The sequence below is a fragment of the Chlamydotis macqueenii genome, chromosome 8, assembly GCF_036417535.1.
Source record: "Chlamydotis macqueenii isolate bChlMac1 chromosome 8, bChlMac1.mat, whole genome shotgun sequence".
Lineage (NCBI taxonomy): Eukaryota > Metazoa > Chordata > Aves > Otidiformes > Otididae > Chlamydotis > Chlamydotis macqueenii.
The window spans coordinates 5,191,429-5,212,486 of record NC_141563.1 but is presented as its reverse complement, the minus strand read 5'-3'; the positions used below and the strand labels follow the sequence as shown (position 1 = coordinate 5,212,486).

Below are 21,058 nucleotides of genomic sequence, written 5' to 3'. Positions count from 1 at the left end.
CCTTCTATGACGGGGTGACGGCATTGGTGGACAAGGGACGAGCAACTGACATCATCTACCTGGACTTGTGCAAGGCTTTTGACACTGTCCCGCACGACATCCTTCTCTCTGAACTAGAGATACATGGGTTTGATGGACAGACCACTCGGTGCATAAGGAGTTGGCTGGATGGCCGCACTCAGAGAGTGGTGGTCAACGGCTCAATGTCCATGTGGAGACTGGTCATGAGTGGCGTCCCTCAGGGGTCCGTGCTGGGGCCTGGCCCTGTTCAACATCTTTGTCGGCGACATGGACAGTGGGATAGAGTGCACCCTCAGGAAGTTCGCCGACCACACCAAGTTGTGTGGTGCTGTCGACACGCTGGAAGGGAGGGATGCCATGGAGAGGGACCTTGACAGGCTGGAGAGGTGGGCCTGTGCCTACCTCTTGAAGTTCAACCAGGCCAAGTGCAAGGTCCTGCACCTGGGTCATGGCAATCCCAGGCACAAACCCAGGCTGGGCGGAGAATGGATGGAGAGCAGCCCTGAGGAGAAGAACTTGGGAGTGCTGGTGGAAGAGAAGCTCAACAAGAGCCGGCAATGCGCCCTTGTGGCCCAGAAGGCCAACCGCATCCTGGGCTGCATCAAGAGGAGCGTGGCCAGCAGGTCGAGGGAGGGGATTCTGCCCCTCTACTCTGCCCTGGTGAGACCCCACCTGGAGTACTGTGTCCAGTTCTGGAGCCCCCAACACAAGAAGGACATGGACCAGTTGGAGAAGGTCCAGAGGAGGGCCACAAAGATGATAAAAGGGCTGGAGCACCTCTCCTGTGAGGACAGGCTGAGAGAGTTGGGGCTGTTCAGCCTGGAGAAGAGGAGGCTCCGGGGAGACCTGATAGTGGTCTTCCAGTACCTAAAGGGGGCCTACAAGAAAGACGGGGAGAGGCTGTTTAGTAGGGCCTGTTGCGATAGGACGAGAGGTAATGGTTTTAAAATAGAGGGCGGGGTAGATTTAGTTTGGAAATTAGGAAAAAATTTTTTACGATGCGAGTTATAGAACACTGGAACAGGTTTCCCAGAGAGGTGGTGGAGGCCCCATCCCTGGAAACATTCAAGGCCAGGCTGGATGAGGCTCTGAGCAACCTGATCTAGTCAGGGATGCCCCTGCTCCTGGCAGGGGGGTTGGACTAGATGACCTTTGAAGGTCCCTTCCAACCCTAACCATTCTATGATTCTATGATTCTATGATTTAGGATGCCAGGAGGAGATCCCCCATCGCTGAGACGCACAGGGGATGCGCAGCTACGCAATCTGGCCAGGCAAGCATGTTTTTGGGGTGGGGGGAAGCTGCCTCTCTCTTGAAAAGGGAAGGGTACCGCAAAGCCCCGGACTGTAAAGCTGAGAACGTAAGCGCAATCGCTGAACGTTGGGGTGCTGATCGTGTCCGACACAAGCTTAGGGCCGCGCTCCTGTTGTGCGCTGAGCTACGTTGTGAACCGGTAGGCAACAAACCAGTAACCTGTCAAACACACACATGTCTGTGCTAAGCAGGAGAAGAGATTAGGGATGTCTCACTGTATGTCCTTTCAGGAAATGTGGGGAAAAAAAAGCAAACCCCAGCCCCTTTTTCTCACAAGCTGACAAAGACATCATTGCTATTTATAGCTGCGCTTCAGTTCATCACTTGGAGGCACGCCGCAGAAGATGCTAAAGCTCTAGCGACATTGCTACTAAATTAAGAGCTTGCAGTTCCTGTTTAATAGTTGAAAGCAAAGCCGCTTCTCTATTGGGCAGCTTGCTGCAAACTTCGCAACACTGCAAAAAAAAAAGTATATTATTTTGGATGGATTTTCCTCTCGGCTGAATCCCAGTGAATCAAGGGGGAATTGCCGGGGATGCAGGTCTGTAAGGAGCTTGGTGTGAACTCCATAATAATGTGACTTGCAATCAATATAGCATCTTCAGCCTTTTAAATTAGAGGGGCACGGATAGGTTCTCTGCTCCTGTTCCTGTTAGCAGTTACCACGCCAGGAGCACACGGAGAGTTTAGGTTTCTTACGGCAAGGGCAATGACAACCATAGAGAAAGAACTCCTGTTAAAGCAGACTGGGCAGTTGGTTTGAAGCAAGGAGACAATTAAAGCACAGCATTTCTGAAAGAGTAATAAAAATGTCACTGCAAATGACTGATTGTTACAAGTCCTTGGCTTCTTCCTAGCACTGCAATAGAATATGGTGTTAAATCAGTTCCAAGAGATTATTAGTGGTATATGTTATTTTCACAAACTCAAGGAATTGGGTATCATTTCATAAATCAACTGCAAGTTAAAATTAGATTTTTTTTACAGCTTTAGTTCTGTGACCTTTACACATACAATTAACAAAAATCAAATTATAAAAAAAAATAGTTGGAACCTGACTCAAACTGAGAAAAGCTAAAAAGATTCCACTAAAAACCCAAGCCAAATCGGAAAATATCTCTTTTCTATGGCTGCAGATCCGTTCAACGCCTGTGAGGTTCACTGGTTGCAATAAGACACTGAACCACAGATCCTGTAGAAACGGACTCTGATTTCTCGTTAAGGCTCTGCAAGTTACCTGTAAAGCGCGCCCATATTTTGTGTTGTGTGCTTACTTTCCGTATTGCTTCTCTGCATAAAGCATTAAGAAACCTAGGTCAGAAAGCTGCAAATTATTAAACCCAACAATAACTGAACGCAGCTGCCTGGCGCGTGGAGGTCTGCGGAGTGCGGGGCTGAAGCAGACACGTGTACTGTCAGGCACAGTGCCTTCTGACAAAGTCTGTGTGACAACACTGTTGGAATCTCACAAGCATTTCTTACATCCTGCAAACAAATTATCCTACAAACCGCACAGAAATATGAAGGAACTCTGTCTTCTTGTGGGCAGCAACGTTGGCGCACGCTTCTCTCCCCGGGCAGGGGCTGCACCACCTCCCAGGACGCCCTGGGGACGTGCGGGATCACCGCGCAGGGCCTGCCACCAAGGCCAGCCTGCCACCAAGGCCAGCCGTGCCTCGCAGGCTGCCGTCACTAGCTGGAGCGAGGGGGCTTAGCTCTTCAGCAGCAGCCCCTTGCTACAGCGGCCCGGCCCACGTTCACAGGTACTGCCCAGCACAACGCTCTGGATCTCATCCCTGGTTAAGAGGGACATTTTTGAATTCTAAAGGTGTTCCAGATTCATGATTTGTGTCATCGTTCTAAAAGTAAACGCGTTCTGCTCTTCCTGCAAGGCTTTACACAGCTCATAATTACAAACAAGCCAATTACTAATCCAGAGGAAAGGCACTGACAGCAAAGGCTTGCTCAGCATCGCCCTTATATCCGCTTTCTGAGGCCCCGGACGTTGGCTAGGATGACAGCCAAACAAAACCAACTGTGCCAGGCTTACGTGACAGGAGTTTAGAGGTGGTGTCATTAAAAATAAAAGTGTTAAACCAGGTCATTACAGGTGCCATTCATCTCTAATTTGTGAAAAGCATTATTTTTCCTTGGCCAGCTCCTGTAAATCCTCTTTTGGGGTACCAGAAGGAACCGGCCTGGCAGGAGGAGGATGCTGACAGCTGCATTAGCATAGGTGCACTGACCTTGAGGATGGGAACTGAAAAAACCCCCTGAGGATAAAGTTAAATTCAGTGGGGCCCTGCTGCTGTCCAGTTTTGGTTTTGATCTTATGTACAGTTTTATCATCCCAACCCCATCACTTACCAATGCAAGGCCCTTGACGAGATACAGTCACCAGAATGACATTTACTCCAAATTCTTAGCCAGATTATTATTGATCAGGAGAGTCGAACGCTGCCTGTAAAAAAGACTGTGCCTGTTTTCTCTCCACCCCTGCAATGTGTTTACTCCCTCAGAGGCTGCGCCTAGGAAAAGCACCGTGATGCGGGGGCCGTCATAAACCGATCCCACCTGGAGTACTGCGTCCAGTTCTGGAGTCCCCAATACAAGAAAGACATGGACCAGTTGGAAAGGGTCCAGAGGAGGGCCACAAAGATGATCAGAGGGCTGGAGCACCTCTCCTATGAGGCCAGGCTGAGAGAGTTGGGGCTGTTCAGCCTGGAGAAGAGGAGGCTCCGGGGAGACCTGATAGCGGTCTTCCAATACCTCAAGGGGGCCTACAGGAAAGATGGGGAGAAGCTGTTCAGTAGGGCCTGTTGTGATAGAACAAGGGGTAATGGGTTAAAATTAGAAGGAGGTAGGTTTAGATTAGATATGAGAAAAAAATTTTTTACAATGAGAGTTGTAGAGCACTGGAACAGGTTGCCCAGAGAGGTGGTGGATGCCCCATCCCTGGAATTGTTCAAGGCCAGGCTGGATGAGGCTCTGAGCAACCTGATCTAGTTGGGGATGTCCCTGCTCCTTGCAGGGGGGTTGGACTAGATGACCGTTGAAGGTCCCTTCCAACCCTAACCATTCTATGATTCTATGATTCTATGATTCTATGATCCACCTTTCAGCACGCGTTCCTCCCATCCTGCTGCTGAACTCCTTCACCTGAAGACTTCAAAAGGATTTCAAAAACATTTCACCTGTACCCAAGGTCCACAACTGAGGGCTGTATCATCTTAAAAGAGACTGGTGCCCAAAAAGGGGTAGTGGAAGCGTAAGTCAGAACAAACCCATCAGCTCTGGTGGCTTCTCAAGCCATGGGGCCCTTAAGGTGTGATGAGACAGGGATCCAGCCAGGAGGAAGCCAAGCTCTTCTGTTCTTTGGAGCAACTCCCCATTTCTGTTCCCAGTCTTCCTTTTCTCCATCGTTTTGAAGACCTTGCGCTTCAGCGAGCTGGTGAGAGAGGGCTGAAAGGGACAGCACAAGCGGCAGATGTGCAGGAGCCACCTTCTCCAGGGTGGCTGCACGGTCCGTGCACGTGCACCACTTGACACCAGCTGGGGACTTGTAGAAACAAGGTGTAGAAGGAGGAAAAACAAACAAAACCCCTGCAAATTTCAGACATCAACCACTTGGTCATTGTTTAACATTTAAAAGTGGCATACTCTATTGTGGCTTAAAATTTCACAAAACGTTATGCTAAAACCCCATCTTTTAAGATTAACCAAAACAGGAGCTGTTGAACTCCTGCTTGAAGACTTGCTTTTAAACCCGTAAAACCTGAAGTTCATAAGCGATGATGCTCAGCTAATGCTGAGTGCTGCAACCGATGATGGTGCAATTACAGAGAACTATGGGAAGATTATTTGATAACAGTCTTCTGTCCTTTTTAATTATTTACGAATAAGCCATGAGATGCATAAAGCTAGAACAATGTATTTCAATATGCAAACCTTAACACGTATTCTATATACGAATTCTAGCTGGCACTTTCCAGCTAGAAGGTCTAAGATACACTTTCGGTGCGTTCTTGCACACCTCAAAATTGCCAAAACTGTACCTGAGAAAAAAAGAGTTGTATCTCATTAACCAAATCCTGTCCTGTCACTGGAGATGATCAGCCTTGCACTGAAGCTCACAGGGGTGAACCATCCAAAACCAAGCACCAGCCTAATAAGCCAAGGAGATTTTATAACCGAAAAAGGCTGGAAATAAAGGAACTAATGAAATTGCTTCTGACAAGCAAAAGGTGAAAAGATAAAGCCATACTACTAATTTTGCTTTTACTTAAGATGGTTTTAAAGTTTCCAGTTGAGCATTTCAAAGCGGTATGGTACCGAGGACAACACGTGCTACGAGGGAAGCAGTATTTGGGCAGGATCCCTTGCTGTCAGTAGAAGTCCTTCTGCTGACTTACGCAGGGCACGGTGATTTCCATGGAAGATCATATTTTAAGTCCTGTTCATGGAAAGTCAAACACTGACTCTTAGACACAAAGTATACACCATGAATCACCCCTACCTGCCTTTCTAGTTACTGAAGGATACCTTTTTTTAAAAATCAAAGCCAGTGCTTCCGATAACAAAAAGCTTCTATGTTCTCAACCTTTTATTTTCAAAAGCTTCTCTCACTTCTGTTTCAGGAAAAAGAGGACTCTAGGTGTAAACAAAAATCTACCCCCAAATTTTAGTGAGGAAAGCTACAATGCTTGAACTCCTTAAACCTATTAAACCTATGACTTAACGTTTCTAGAAGTGGGAGCAAACTCTTGCGACGCAAGGCACCTTGCGATATTTCTGCAGGCTGTCCCTACAGTACTCGTGCTGCCTGGCAGATCCCCGTGGTCAAGAAGCCAAGAGGCATGTCAGAGTCTGGAAGGCTGTGGTAAAAATAGATGGGGAAAATAGCACATGTAGAAGGAGTTGGTTTAGCAGTCAGAAAATTACATTCTGTACTTTTTTCTATAGCTATGCACATTGTTGTTTTTAAAAGACCAGGGCTTTTGTGTACTTGTTTGCTATTCCTTTTTTTTTTTTTACCTTTTTTTCCCCCCAGTCATTTGTAAATGTCACCCACAAGCAGCTCTGTTTCTATTTTTCACTGGAGGAAAGCGCCTTATGAGCAGGTGTAGATGGTAAAAATCAAATTGATGAGTTAAAATGATGGCTCCTGACAGTTTTACAGATAAAAATCTAAAATACACCAGGATGCTGGAAAGACACAGTATGTACATGTAAGAAAACGCTCCTCTCATCATAACGGTGTCTTCTTTTAAAGGGTTTACAACTACTCAGCTATAAAAATTCTCTCTGGGCTGAAGCCTGACATAAAATGTCTTTGGTATAGTACAATTGCTTGCTCGTAATAAATATAATTAAAGTTAATTTGCACCCTTTTCTTTCCTCTCCTTTCTTATTCCTAAATTCCACATAAACAATCTGCCTAAAGAACTAGGCGATAAGAAATAAAACCATTTTACAGAAAATGTGATACAGCAAACATCAAAGCTACACGAAATCACTTATGCACGTTGCCAAGCCAACTCAACGCCAAGGATTTCCATGTCCCTAGCTACACGCGTACTTGTAGATCAAGATGGTGTCACCGCAAGTGACCTGTGAAAACATAAACTTCCGTACCTTAAATGTCTATCAGCAGCCATTGTTTCTACAAGAAAATTGGGTACAGAACTACTTCCCGCCTTTCAGCCGGTGAGATTAGCATCCCAGTGTACACAGGGGAATGTGTCTTGTTGGTCAATGACCTTCACAGTATCTGGGATTATTTTTGACATTTCAGATCCAGCCAGTACTTCTAGGCCTTGAAAAAAGTCAATAAATATTTGGTTTAATAGATCTCTTCTGTGATTTTAGCTACTTTTAAACAGGTATATGGGGTTTTTTATGCATCAAGAATTGCAGCTTTGGCAAAACAGTATCAGTACTGCTAAAAAAAAAAAAAAAAGCAGCAGTGGTTCTCATACTAAAATTCAGCAGCTCCCACAAATTCAGCCCTTTCTAAGCTCCGTGGATATAAACCGACGAGAGGTTTTCATCCTTGCATAAGGAGATGCGTAATTTCCGTACTTTGTCAACAGGGACTGCTAATGCTTGTCTGGATTTCCCCCCCTCTGCACCACAGCACAGAGCAGAAGGGATGTCAGCGCCCCGTTACTGTCTCTGTCTGCACATCCATTTTTTCTCGAATGCTCTGGCAGAACGCTGTGGGCTTAAATGTTTGCATGGGGTGACTTGGGCTGTGCGTAGGACCGGCTGCTTTACAAGCAACATAAATGTCTACATGTTAAAATCATTATTTGGGAGTCAACTTCTGCCTTCTCAAAGGAACCAGGGGAGCCCACTAACCAGAACGGTTGTCCTGACGTACACGGGGTTTGCAGAACTCTTGGTTTTGTTTCAAACGGAAATTTTAATACAGGGAAGGGCCTCAGGAACCCGCACTGGGTTTCCAGTGATTCTTAGCTGTTACAAAATACAAGCCCTGCAAAAAAGCAACACAAAACTCTAGGGTTGAGAGACATACAGGTACTAAATGAAGAAAGAAAAATATGTTTGTCCAGATAACTTGGACAAACTCAAGCAGCAGCACACTAGCTCTGCCCAGTTCTGCCAAGTAAATCCAAAATTCGCACTCTGAGACTTGTCCATCACAGCAGGAGGATATACAATATCACACTCCTCAGATGCTGTCCTCGAAATGAGGCAGCAGCCCGGAAAGCCTAACGCTGCACAGCCAACTTGGGACCGCGGGGCATCGCGCCCGTGACCGAGACGTGCGAAAGCAAACTGGCTGCTCCCCACGAGGGGGACAGTCCTGCACCACCCCACCTCCGGGCTGCCTGCGCAACACCAGCGGCTTCGAAAGCAAAGGCTGCTCTGCTGAAAGGCCTTTCCCCCCCGGAAAAAAAAAAAAAAAAAAAAAAAATCTCTGTTCAGGGTTTCCAGCAGAGAAGGAGGGAGAGATGCACTGTCCTGCCCTGGACCACGCGTGCCAGTGGGAATGCCGCTCTGCAGCCCAGCACATCACGTTAGGAGAGTCTCTCTGCAGCGAGCCACAGGCTTGAGATCACCTCTGCCTCACCAGAAGAGGCTCAAATTCCAATACATCGCTAGTAAAGATTTTATTTATAAAGCAGTATTGTTTTATAGCAGAAGGCGGCACTAAAGGCACTGCTGAGGGGACATTTCAAGTCCAGCCGTGCTGACAGCAAGCCATTCAGATTCCCCCGTGGATGCCAGGGTATCCATTTTAAGGTGGAAGCTGTTTATTTCTTTATAAAATTGCTGTTTCCACACGGACAAGACCAAAAGTTCCTGCAGCGTACTTGGGCAGCTCCCCCTCGGCCGTGGGGGATGGCGCTTCGGGGGGCCCGGGGTGCTGGGGGCAGCAGGGGGGACACCCGCTCAGGCGCTGGCGAGAACCTCTCATCGCCCCCCGCAACCCCCGGCTTCCATGATCAATTATAATTACAATAAATCAATCATCGCGTTAGCTACAGATGTCCAGTACTTCCAGCCAACTTCAGGGGGAGAAACAAAAGAGGAGAGCAAGTACCACGCTCAATAAAGGCAGCGCGAAAAGCGGCGGTTACGCGCTTTCTAGAAAGCCTGTCACACGCAGTGGTGGCCACGTGCCTCAAAACCCCGCCACTGGAAATAAGCAGAAGCCCTGGACTTTGTTTAGAAACGCTGCTCTATCCCCCAAATATTTTTAACAACTTAAGTACTTTGTGGGCGTGCTTTTGCTTTGTTTAAGGTTTGAAAACATTCCAGTACTCCAAGTGTAACTGAGGAGATAAAAAAAGCAAAGAGACAGAGTTTTGTTAATGATTTATGGGGGAATTTCAATGTGTGATAATGAATGAAACGCAAATCTGTTTTACTGGCAATCCTCAGTTTCAATTTATGAGAAATTATTAATTTTTTGATGGCTTCCAGTTGGAAAAAAACCTGAGTTTTACCAATCCATTTTTTTCCTTCCTGCCATCATTAAGTATATCCATTTTTTTTCTTTTCTATGAAGCCAGGAACTCCATTCCCATGAGGGCTGAGGAACAAGGCGCCTCTGACATGTCGGTGGGCTGGCTGCTACCACAGGCAGGCGTAGGCTGGCGCCTCTGCGTGCTTCTCGCTTCCCTCCCGTCCCGCCAGCCGCTCTGGTCCCAGGCCGGAATGGCAGAACCGAAGCGGGGCTCTGACGGGGTGGCAGGGTGTCCTGCCCTACGCGGGGAGAGGAGAAAGGGCGGGGGGGCTGCAGCTCACCAGGTAGGTCTTGGAGTACTAAAAATGAAATGAAATAACAGTAACTTAAGAGCGAACACCCAAAAAATCCCCTTGGCTCCCTGAAGGATAAGGTTCTGTCCAACGATGACAAAGCAATGCTTGTACTAATTAAATGTGCTCAAAAGTGTTCAAAATAGACGACTGCAGGCATTGTAAATAAAGTCTGCACTAACTTTGAGCTGTATGCTTCTAAAGTGTGCAACTGGGAAAGCCACATGAAACGGGACAGTGATGACAGCCTCATGTTTACCTCCCTGCTCCCATTCCACCCCACGCTACCCGATAAGATCACACAGGTGGAGCTAAAATGAAGGATGTTACGTCCTCATTCAGCGCATCGAAGGAAAAAGGTTTTTTTCTGATCAGCATCTCTTAACGAGTTTAACACTCTTAAAATGTCTTACCCAAGAATGCACGTATGCACGCCAAAATGCTTCCAAAAGCCCAATTTTTATTTCACATTTTGATTTATATGTTACTCAGAAGAATATCTCTTCATTTAATTATTTCAATAAACATAATAATGGTACCACTAACTACACTACGGAGTATTTTCCCTTTTTCAAGGAATATGAGCCTACTTGTAATTAAAGAAATGCTATATTAATGATGCTGAAAGTCTCAGAGGGAAAAATTTAATGTCCACCTCATAATATTATGCCAGAATTACACGCACAGAAGACTTTTTAATAATCTTTGTTTCTTAATTTAGTTTTGATTGGCGATGAAATACAGAGTAGCACTCAAGGGCTCAAATTTCTCCTGTCATCAGCATTTCTGCTCTATAAACTGTACAAATGCACAGGACTCCTGTCTGTAGGCTTCTCTTCAAGCTTCTGTTTAACGTACGAAGAAGATTGGCTGCAGGCAATGATAATTGCTGATAATCTCATCATTTTTTGGCCACTGGGACGTGGGACAGTGTTATGACAGCTAGGTCTAACCGTAAGCAGAATATTGTATTTTTATGTTGCCGTTTCAGCCGCAAACACAGGTCGGTACCATAAATTCGTCTTCAGTTTGCAAATTACAGCACAGCCCCTAGGAGTCTCCTGGTTACGCTCGTGATGAATTGAGGCACTCATCCTGGCAAAGGTTTGAACGCAGCCCCCATGTTACAGGCTGGATTTCAGCCAAGGGGCCGGCCCGTGTGGGGGCAGCTGTAGCGCTGGGTCAGAGGGACCCCTGAGCGGCATCACAGGGGCTCCCGACGCTCAAACCAGGGGCGCAGCTGGCAACCCTTTGTAGAAATAAAGAGGTCAGAAGCCACCTATGCACTCCTCTTGTAGGGCAAAAGATGGTGATGGTCACGGAAAGTCAGATTTGTTTCTCTTCATAACTGGACAGAGTTTTGTGAAATTATAACAAGCGCTTACAAAGAGGGAAGTAGAAGATTCACTGTTAGTTACCCCCAGGGATTTAAAGCAGATTTGTTTTGTAAACTGAAATGCTGCAGGCCACAAGAACCGGCAGCCCCGGCACTTAAAAATTTGCTTACAGTATCTCTGCAAAGTGAATCCTGCAGTTCTGAAAATGTGAAGTAGCTTCTTTCTCTTCTCCTTCCCTCTCCTCCCTGGCCAACTAGGCGGGAGCGTATGGTGCCAGAGATGCTCTTACCAACGCCAAAGGCTCCAAGCTGATGAATTACAGACCTACAGGAATGGTCATGCTGCCTCAAACATCCCTATCGTCCAGTCCAGCTCTGTGACTGACAAAGGACGGCCAAATTTCCTTGACAGAAAGAAACAAAGCAGACGTGCGTTGTCTGCCAGCCTGCATGCCCACTCTCAGCAGCCAGGGATTGCTTTAAAGCGCAGAGGGAAGCCAGAGGTGACGGGTCAGCCCCCTCCACGGGGGGCTGCTGATCCCACGGGCAGGAGTACCACTTCTTGGGAACGGATGCTGTCACGTTCTCCTGACAGACATAAGCAACTCCACGGCCAGAACAGTGACTGTTGCTGCTCCAAGCCATTCGTTTGTTTATAGGATTCTTTCATGCATCTCTCCTCTCGAGCAAAATCCTTTCCCAAGCCCTAAAAAAACAGCATGACTTTAAAAATATGAGATTTTAAACAAATAACAATTTGGAGGGCTATTTATTTGGCATCTGCTTTTTGAGGTTGTCAGTTTCATTTTCAAACTGTTCTCTGCAACCAGAGGGAGTAAGAAAATAGAGATGATGTTTTAAATGAAAGCTGAGAATCTCACATAATCATAGGACTCCAGGGGCTTGAGGTTTCAGAATAATATCACCAGTTGTCAATACTGAATGTCACCAGAAACGATAACGTTATTCTCAGAATAGGTTGCATAAAAGCAATTGCGGGATACTTTTCCCACTGCGTGCTGCCCGTGCTGCCCACAGACGCTGTCCTAGAGGGATGACCCAAAGCGGTGAGCTGCCACATGCTGGGTTGAGCTACCAACCAGAGGAGTGTTGCATTTTGCAAGAAAACTGTATGTGCAAAACCTCGTCATTCGGTCTGTCAACTAAACGAGCTCACCAAGTAAAAATTCACGATGGACTCGTAACAGCATTTATACGCAGAAATAAGTAGGAGGCAAATTTTACCATTACCTGCCCATCTCCTCCGCACTGTACGCTTGCTGCAGTGCAATGCACGATGGCGTTGTGTGTTACTGCAGACTGTCATCATCTCCCTCTCACAGACTGCCTCAGATTGTACCATAATCTCCCAGCAGGTCTTGGGTGAACCTCTCACTCCGTTTCATTTTTAATACTTAGACTTAATCAAAATGTCTTTGATTTTGTTTCTTACTTAAAATCATTATTTTAACTAGAGAGTGGACTAATAACCACAGCATTCAGAAACTTAAATTACTTAAGACAGGAAATGCTGCAATGTGTATCTGCACTAAAAGGAAGAAATAAGTTTTGCTGGGCAGTTTCTTTTGCATTAAAAGAAAAACTTATTTTTATTCACCACATGATGAGTTACTAACCATCACTCCAAGAGGGCTAAATCACAGCTACTACAATTCTGAAGGAAAACATACATCTCAAGATAAAGAAAAAAAGAAAAAGACCATATTACATGCAGCACGTTGCTTTTATTTGTTTTTAAACAGTGGCTGCTTGAAGCTGGCCGGAGGTTTAGAGTGTCAAAGCCATGTCAGCAGAGATGGATTAGTGGGCAGAGAGCAAGTGGTGCAGTCAAAGGTTCACAGTGAATGTAATTTATTCACGTAGCTCCGCAATTTATCGCGTGGCTATTACCATAATGTACGTGGGAAGCAGCTGCGTGCGCGCGTGTAATGCCCTAAACGTATGTGTGGTTGGACCTGAACTCCTTGCAGAACAGTAGCAATTGAAAATGATACCATAAGGCATTTAAAAGCAAATTTCCTTCCTGTGGGAATTCTGTCACGCAGCAATGATGATTCGTACACAGGCAAATAAATATCTTGCCGACTTTTCTCAGTTATGATAACCTCACTTACCAGAATTGGCTTTTCAAATCTAAATTACGTAGGTAATGTGATGTACATTTCCAGTGCTTTATTAATAGATCTAAGTACATATGCTTGGCATCTCAAACTCACATTTTCTAGTCAAGGAAAACTGTATTTTCCACCCAATACATAACAGAAATATTGAGTGGCAAAGAGAATGAATTCTCCATGTTTGTGAGGAGAACCAAGTTACCTACAAGTTGCAGATCTCCTTTAACTCGAATGACCTCTTACAGCACGAGCTATCCAACACTTGGGAGCAGCACAGCTGTAAAAGACTGAGAGATACATACAGTGTCCGCCTGGTTTTTTGTACCCGTACAACTATTTACCAAGTCAAACAACTCCAAAACTAGCCTCTAATTTTAAGAGCACCTAAATTAAGGAGCTTGACTTTGGTCTCTCTCAGTTGGCTTGGATGCCTACAGTTTGAGTTAAAGAAGAAAGCTGTTAGTAGTTGGCAGAGCTGGCCCCCACCTGACGGTGTTTCTTGCTGAACTGTCCATACGCGCAGGTATGGACCAGCTGGTATGGACCTGCTGTGCACGGTAGCAACTCTCCAGCAATGCTGCCCACAGCTGTGTGGGCTTGCTGGAAAAACCCCACCAGCCCAGCTCCCACCACCACTTTTTAAGCTTCTGCAGTTTGCACTTCTAGCAGTGGTATCATGTTTGGAAATCATGAATTCTACCACGCTACGATGCTTTCAGGTGACTGTACTGGAACCAATTCACTCAAGTCTTTTGTGATCCGGGCAAACGCACCCCAGTTACGGGTTAGGGCACCAGGAGTTTTATGCTGCTTTCTTCTTAAGTCAGGAAAAGCTGAACTAGAGAGACACAAAATTCAGAGTCATGCTAGGTACCGTAAGCAGAGCATCTCATTGCCCAGTTTAATGTACTGCTCAGCATTTTCTTCAGCAGAACCTTTCACATTCGGAATATGATGCGGATTTTCTTGGATAATTACATGTGCACTCTAGGGCTTCCATTTTAAGCCATCTATCACACACATATACCCACCAATTATGCAAAACGAAAAGCTTGCCTTACCATTGCACAGAAAGTCTCGGGGGGGTCTCCACACGTTATGTCTGGGGGATCCAGAGTCACTTTTACGTATTTGATCATGTCTCTGGCTTCCGGCTGGCAGGCCATGTAATCCCATATTTTGCCTTCTTCTGTGTAAATCTGAGTCTTACACACGTCATAGTGTCCCCACACGGAAGGGTAGTGCTGCATCACAGACGATACGGTAACCCAGAGGGCGTGAAGTGACAGGAATCTTGACAAATACATTTCTAAATCCTTTTATGTCACCTTCGTAAGGATGCTCAGTACCGGCGTATGTGCAGTCTATAGATTATACATCTATGTACATATACATGTATATATTTTATAAAATAGGTTCCAACTCAAACATGAAGCATTAGGATAGGGTGTTTATTTCACTAAGTTGAAGACTTTGGTAGAAGCCACCCAGACCCCGATGACAGCCTTTCACAGCAACGCAGCGCTTGTCCTTTGTCTTATAACTTATCTGTCAGGGCTTCTCGTAAAAGATGTCCAATAGCAGGTAATAATTTGTGAAGTTGCAGGTCTTCAGCTACACTGTCGATAACCCTGAGTGATCCTCTGTGTTCGGGGCTCGCAGAGGACGCCCAGATGCACTGATAAATCAGTATCCGAAGCAAAAGGATGATTCTCTACAGGCTGGTGTCTGTTTCCCATCAATCATTCTCTTCTTCTGGCACCAGCACCCTTTTAGAAACAATAAGAGTTAGAGTTATTGTCCAAGAATCAATGCGTTACAAAAATATATGATATGTTGACATTTTGGAAGTTTGCTGCAATATAAAGCAAATTGCTATAATATGGATAACCTTTACCGTGGGTGCTGTGCTAGAATGAAGAAACCACCAAAATCATTCGCAGTGAAAAGTATTTTGACATGAAGGATGTAACTCTTCTCTAACAAAGACAGATCTGGAACGTTCCAGGTGAGTTACAGGTTTCTGCTTCCAAAGCTGTACTGTCACCCTAGCAAAACCAGAGAGCAAAGTACTGAACTCGGCCACTGCCCAGCTCGTGCAGGCGGGCAGCACCTTTTATTGAGGTGACACACAGATGGGCATGAGGGCTACCAGGTGCTGACAGTCTCTTGGCAAGAGGACCTCAGCGAGCTCCAGAAGCCTTACGCATTCCTTAGGTTTGTTCGGTTTTTTTTCTGAAGAGCAACAAAGATATTGCAAGCACACTTCTGTTTCCTTGAAATTTCTCATTAGCATTGGAGGAGCTCTGCTCCTTTTTTTTTTTCCCTTTGAACTGCAATTTACTGACCACACTGATGATAAACTGCTGATAAAGATAATGGTTCATTCGTCGCTTACGATAAGCTTTCCCCCTCTGTTATGGCAGTCTTACTGTCCTAAGTTTGGGGGCAGGGGTACCTGTGTACTCAGCCTTTATTTCACAGCAGATATATCCCCTTTCCTCTCTTCAGAAAGCAACTATAAATTCCCTTGGTTTGTATTACCTCAGTCATATTATTACAGGTCCAAAATCCTGGGATGTTATTACAATGCCTTAAAATACACATTTGCTAAAAAACACAGGTAAAAATACAAACTGCGTACGAGGGAAACCGCAAGGACTGACTAAGTACCCTGAAGACGGACAAGGAAAACCAGGGCTAGGAGCTCCGACTCATTTCTCTCAGCCTGGCCAGCCGAGGACGGGGAGCCTGGGTGCTCTGCATGAGGAGGATGCCAGCCAGCCACCGCAGCTCCTCTGCACCGTTGGTCGGGATGCTAAAGTCTACGCAAAGCCATCAGACAGATGTTAAGAAACAACGGTAAGTCACCACCTTCTGCAGCCTGCTTTGCTTGTTGCCCCTCCTAAACCATGCCCAGCGCCACAAACCCTTCTGTACGCCTAGACCACGGGAAGCAGTACGTGAGCTGGTGAGCTCCTCAGCATTTTCAAAACTTATCTTCAAAGCCATGTGCAAATGGCCTCCCTACAAATAATGCTTCCTCTTAAACCGAGCTAAACTACAGACACCATGAAATGCCAACAGATGGTTGAATTGTGTTTCCATAGCAAAGTAATTTACAATAATTGCTGTATGGACGTAAATGCAATTTTCCATTATATTCATTTTATCAAGTGTTACCATACAACTCTCATATATTTTATCAGAATATGCGGAGAATATCTGAATTTTCATGCTGTAACAATTCTCAAATAGTTCAAATACATTTAAGCCTCAAATCTGAATTTGACACAAAAGCTGAAATATCTAAGACCAAATTAAAATTAAATCTTTTTAGAAGCACACTGTGTAGTACCACTGTTTTTGTAGTGACCTTACATTCTTTGTTTTCAGTGGGAATTTGAATTCAGTAACTCGGGGAATGCTTTCCATGTCGTTTTAAAAACACCTCAAACTCTTTCCCTTTAGTCCTTTGCAACATATTTTACTATTTTGCAGGGGAAAAAAAAGCACCCCCAACCCCTACAGCTCAGGACAGTTGTTATACAAAAGGGAAACAACTACTCTGCTAAAAAAAGGAGCTAAATTATTTTAAATCTGTGACAAATCAAAACATACTCTGTATTGGAGAAGGTTCGGTCATAGCTGCAATAAACAGAAGATGAATATCATGTTTCTGTGTGAAAATAAGTTTACAGAGTTTAATTATCCTTAGACTACAAGCCTGTATATTCAGGCAAAAAATAGATTTTTTTCTTTAATGTTTTCCTTGTTAGCTCTTCAGTTACCTGTAACCTTTTATAACTGCTGGGACACGGATCCACTAATAAATGGGACTGGGTAGGACTAAAACAACATGAAGCAAGCCGCTACCTTAACACCCTGCGCTAAAATACTTCCTATGTAACGAATTCTCATTAAAGTAAGCCAGAGCCATAATGACCGTCGTTACACAGAATTATAGACGATAACATCAATCGAATTTAGTGCACTGACAAGGAAAAAGTGCAGAGGAGTGCAAGACATCAGAGCACTAGGCAGCTGTAGCAGCGTACGACAGACATTCCTGACAAGAAGCAGCCAATTATTGCTTAAATTTCTGGCATATAACCAGTTCTGATTAATAGTTTTCCATTACATTACAGACATATTACTAATGTATTAAAAATGTCAAGCTTTGGCAAGAACTAATATGGCACGGCTCAGTTAGTCTGCAATATCTTCTTTTAATGAGCTTCCATTGATACAGGGAGAGATATTGACCAGAGCACATTAAGGATCATGTGCTGAGCACTGCCGGGGTTTTTCCGACGGAGCTATACGAGTTGTCCTGCTTGTATTTATTCCTGCAGAGTCACTCACAATACGCGTTCCACATTTCAGTTCTCTATTGCCAAGGACATACCTATTTCAATTATTCCGTAAAAAAACATTTAGAATAATGCTTCTGAAGTTTACAGCTGTACCACTTGCGTAGCCTTGAGCCATGGGCAATACAAAGCGATGTTTTTTGTCCCCAGTGATGCCTGCGCGCTTGACTTTACCAAAAAAGCAGTCGCAGAAATCAGGAGTAACTCACGCCTGGTGCCCCCATCCCCTCCACCCTCCAGTGCTCTGCTCATTGCACACCCTGGGCCCACGGGGGTGGCAAAGAGGGAGCGACGTCCTTACCGGCCGAGGGCGAGGGAACGGGGAACTGCTGGAAGGACACGGGCTACCATACGCAAGAGCCTCTGGAGCACGCTGCTCCTGGAGATCTCCATGGCGGGGCAACACACTGCAGGGCGTTTCAGGCCCTGGACGTTCCCAGGCACCACAGTAATACGGAAAACACCGTGACGCAACGATGCTGAAGGCCACTTCTCCTGTCCCTGCCTTCCCCCAGAGCACTGCTGCATCGGCAGAGCGCCAGGCATTCAGGCCACAGCACGTACGTTTGAGAAGGAGGCCGCGCAGCTGACCCGCAGACTAAAAGCGGCGGCGAAGGTGGCTCTGAGCACACGCAGCCCTTTCCAGGTGGGTAAGTCACACCCCACGCAGAATTTCAACTCCGCAGCCTGAGCTGACACCCCCTTCACCAACCAGCTAAAACGCATCTCGACGGAATCAGTGCTGGTAAAGAACTTCAGATCCCCTCAGGGGTTGTTAGCAAACACTCCTCCTCTGCCTCCTTCCATCACCGTGAAAATCCACCCCCTTCCCCATGTAACTCCCTCCGCACAGACCGCGTCGGCTGGACGCCCCGTGCCAGCTCCCCGCCGAGAAGTCGCCGTGCAGACCTGACAGGTGGGCTCCTGGCCTCCCTCTTCAGTGAGCGGCAGCCACGAAAGAGGCAATCGCATAACAGGCGCCCGCCTCTCGCGCAGATCGTGCATTCGACAAGGTGTACACCGCTGCCGCCGGGCAGGAGTAAAAGCCAGAGCCAGACCCCGTTACTGTCAGGCAGGGCAGCCAGAGGAGAACCGGATAAAATCGGGAAGCGAGGCAAGGAGCACTAGCTGTCACCTCCCAGCACGGGCATCTGCAGAACAGGCTTTTTTCCAAAGGAAATGTTTTAGGTTTGTTTCCCTAACAGCTTCACCAGACGAATTTATCTAACCGCACCCAGGTAGAAAGATCCTTTGTGCCCGCTCCAGTTATTAATTATTTAGAGACAGTTTAAAATGTATGAAATAATGTGTAGTACAAAACAGAACTCGTCCTCATACCTGCAAGTTACAACATTTAATAAAAACCAAGTGTTTCATCCCTTGCTATACCTAGATGACTTGAGAACCTGGTCCACATAAAGCTCCGATATCTAAGAAGAAAAAAATCAGCCCCATCTCTTTTATAAACGCAAAACTATTCATCCATGCAAACAAGAAGGCACCCTGTATTTAATGATTCTATACACACTCTCCATCATACTTGCATGAAATACAGTATATTCCAAACTGGTGTGGTGCCTCTGGACTCAAACGCTGCTCCAAACAAAGTTTGGGTTTTATTTTCACCCAGTTTATCTAACTATCTAACCAGAAAAAAAGATTTCTTTGCCTCAGGAGGAATTTAAAATGTCAATAACTACTGGTTGAAGAAAATAAAACACAGCATCCTGCTACCCAAAAACCTGGGATTCGGTGCTATACTTAAAATATTTTGGGTTTTCCCATATCATTCTGTGCTGAGTGACACCTCACACTGCCATTACTCGCCGGGTGTCATCAGCTGTCAGCATATGGTGTAAAAGCACTTCAGCTGTTTAAATTTTAGAGGCTTCGTACGGAGCTGCTTTAAGTTTTTCCTCCAGAATCTTTGTAATTGTGGCTTATTGCCTTAAATATCTCTGTACCTAGCATCAATCTGCGCTGTGAGTTTCTCCTCTCCGAACTCAAGTTAGCATTTGGGGCGGCTGCAGGTTTTTCGGTCGTTATTTTTCACCCTCAGCATGGTAATGCAGGCTCCTCGGGCAGCGGACCCGGGGCACCACGCTTCCATGCCGCGGTGCGAGCTGACGACTTTCGAACTGCGAGTCCCGAGCCTCAAAACCGGAGGAAAACGAGAGCCTACCGCACCCCGAATTCGTGCCGTTGCCAGATTTTTACGTACGTAGCCAGAAAGTTGGTGCCACTTCTCACTGGCGTCGCAGGGCTGAGGGCTGGCGGCAAAGTCCACGACGCCATGAGGATACTGCCGCTAACTGCGGGGAACGCTCTGGTAAGCATCCTTCAAAGCTCCAAAAATACGCCAGAAAGCAGCCTTTAGTTTCTTCCAAATCCACACCCCAAACCCAAAGCCCCCTCCCCACCAGAAAACAAGCCGGGGAAAGTTCTCCCGCGGTTTTCCTCCCTGGGACCGGCTGCCCGGGCCAGCGCGGCTCCTCTCACCCGGGCCGGGCCGGGATCTGTCCCCTCTCCACGCGCATCTCCGCCGCTCCTCTCCGCCTCCGCGGAAGTCAGGCCGGCGGCCGGCGGGTCAGACGCGGAACGCCGTGAAGTTGACGACGGAGGAAGAACAAGTGTGCGCGGCGGCGGCCGAGAACGCCCAGGTACCAACTTTTGGGAGGACAAAAGCATCCGGTGTGCCGCGTTCGGCCGGGCAGCGCTGCCCGGAGGGGCGGAGGGGCCGCCCGCGGTTGCCGATGAAGGGAGGGGAGCGCGCCGGGCAGGGGGGGGGCGGGGGGGGGGGGGGAGCTGCTGCCCGCGCCCCCGCTCACTCCGGGCTGCCCGTCTTCCGCGCGCGACTCCCTTCCGCGGGCGGGAAAATCCGCGCGCAGGGGTGGGCGCCGGCGCGAGGCCCGCGGCTCTCCCGCCGCCCGCGCGCGCTCTCCGCGGAGGAGGCAGCGGCGCGCAGGTACCGCCCCGGCCCCCGGCCCCGCTCCGCGCGGGCGGCAGGGGGCGCGCGGCCCGCGCCGATCCGCCCGCGGTCCGCGGGGGGGGGGGGGGGCGCACCGCACACACGCACGGGCACCGCACCGACCCCCTCCGCGCCCCGCAGCCCCCTCGTCCCGTCCGGCCCCGCCCCGCCCCGGGGAGCGCGGGGTGGCGGGCAGTACTCACCGCGCGGGCTGGCTCTCGCCTCGCCGCGCCGCTGCTCTCGCGGCGGCGGCATCCGGGGCGCCGGAAAGTTGCCGTGGGGGGACGGGGGGACGGCTCGGCGGGGGGCCGCCGGCGGCCCTAGGCACTTGTCGGCGTCGAAGTTCGGCGGGGCGCGGCGGCGGGCGGGCTGCCGCTCTCCTCCGGCGCTCGGCGGGGCGGCGGGCGGTGCGCGCAGGTCATCGCCGCGGAGGCGGGCGCCGGGCAGGTGCTGCCCCGCCGGGGCTCCCCCGCCCGCCACCGCCGCTCAGGGCGGGGGGGGGTCGCGGCATGAGGCGGGCGGAGCGGGGCTGCGGGCGCGGGGATCTCCGGCGGCCAAACTTCGGGCGGCGGCGGCAGCTCCTCCCGGCTCCGGAGCGACCTCCCCGCGACTGCCGGCG

The 21,058-nt window shown here is 47.8% G+C and overlaps 1 protein-coding gene across 3 annotated transcripts in view; it reads right to left on the bottom strand.

Moving 5' to 3' along the window:
• NTNG1 (netrin G1) overlaps nucleotides 1-20,741 on the bottom strand; it is a 156,010-nt gene extending 135,269 nt beyond the window's left edge. For 2 of the 3 annotated variants that reach the window (XM_086753343.1, XM_086753341.1), the window contains exons 1-2: nucleotides 20,643-20,741; nucleotides 14,160-14,867 (exon numbers count right to left, since the gene is read on the bottom strand). In XM_086753343.1, coding sequence (XP_086609469.1) covers nucleotides 14,160-14,405 — 246 coding nt within the window. In that variant the 5' untranslated portion in view covers nucleotides 14,406-14,867; nucleotides 20,643-20,741. Of the gene's footprint in view, nucleotides 1-14,159; nucleotides 14,868-19,692; nucleotides 19,818-19,970; nucleotides 20,076-20,642 lie in introns of those variants that run through there. The other variant, XM_086753342.1, reaches the window with a different exon arrangement.
• Nucleotides 20,742-21,058: the final 317 nt, after the last annotated feature.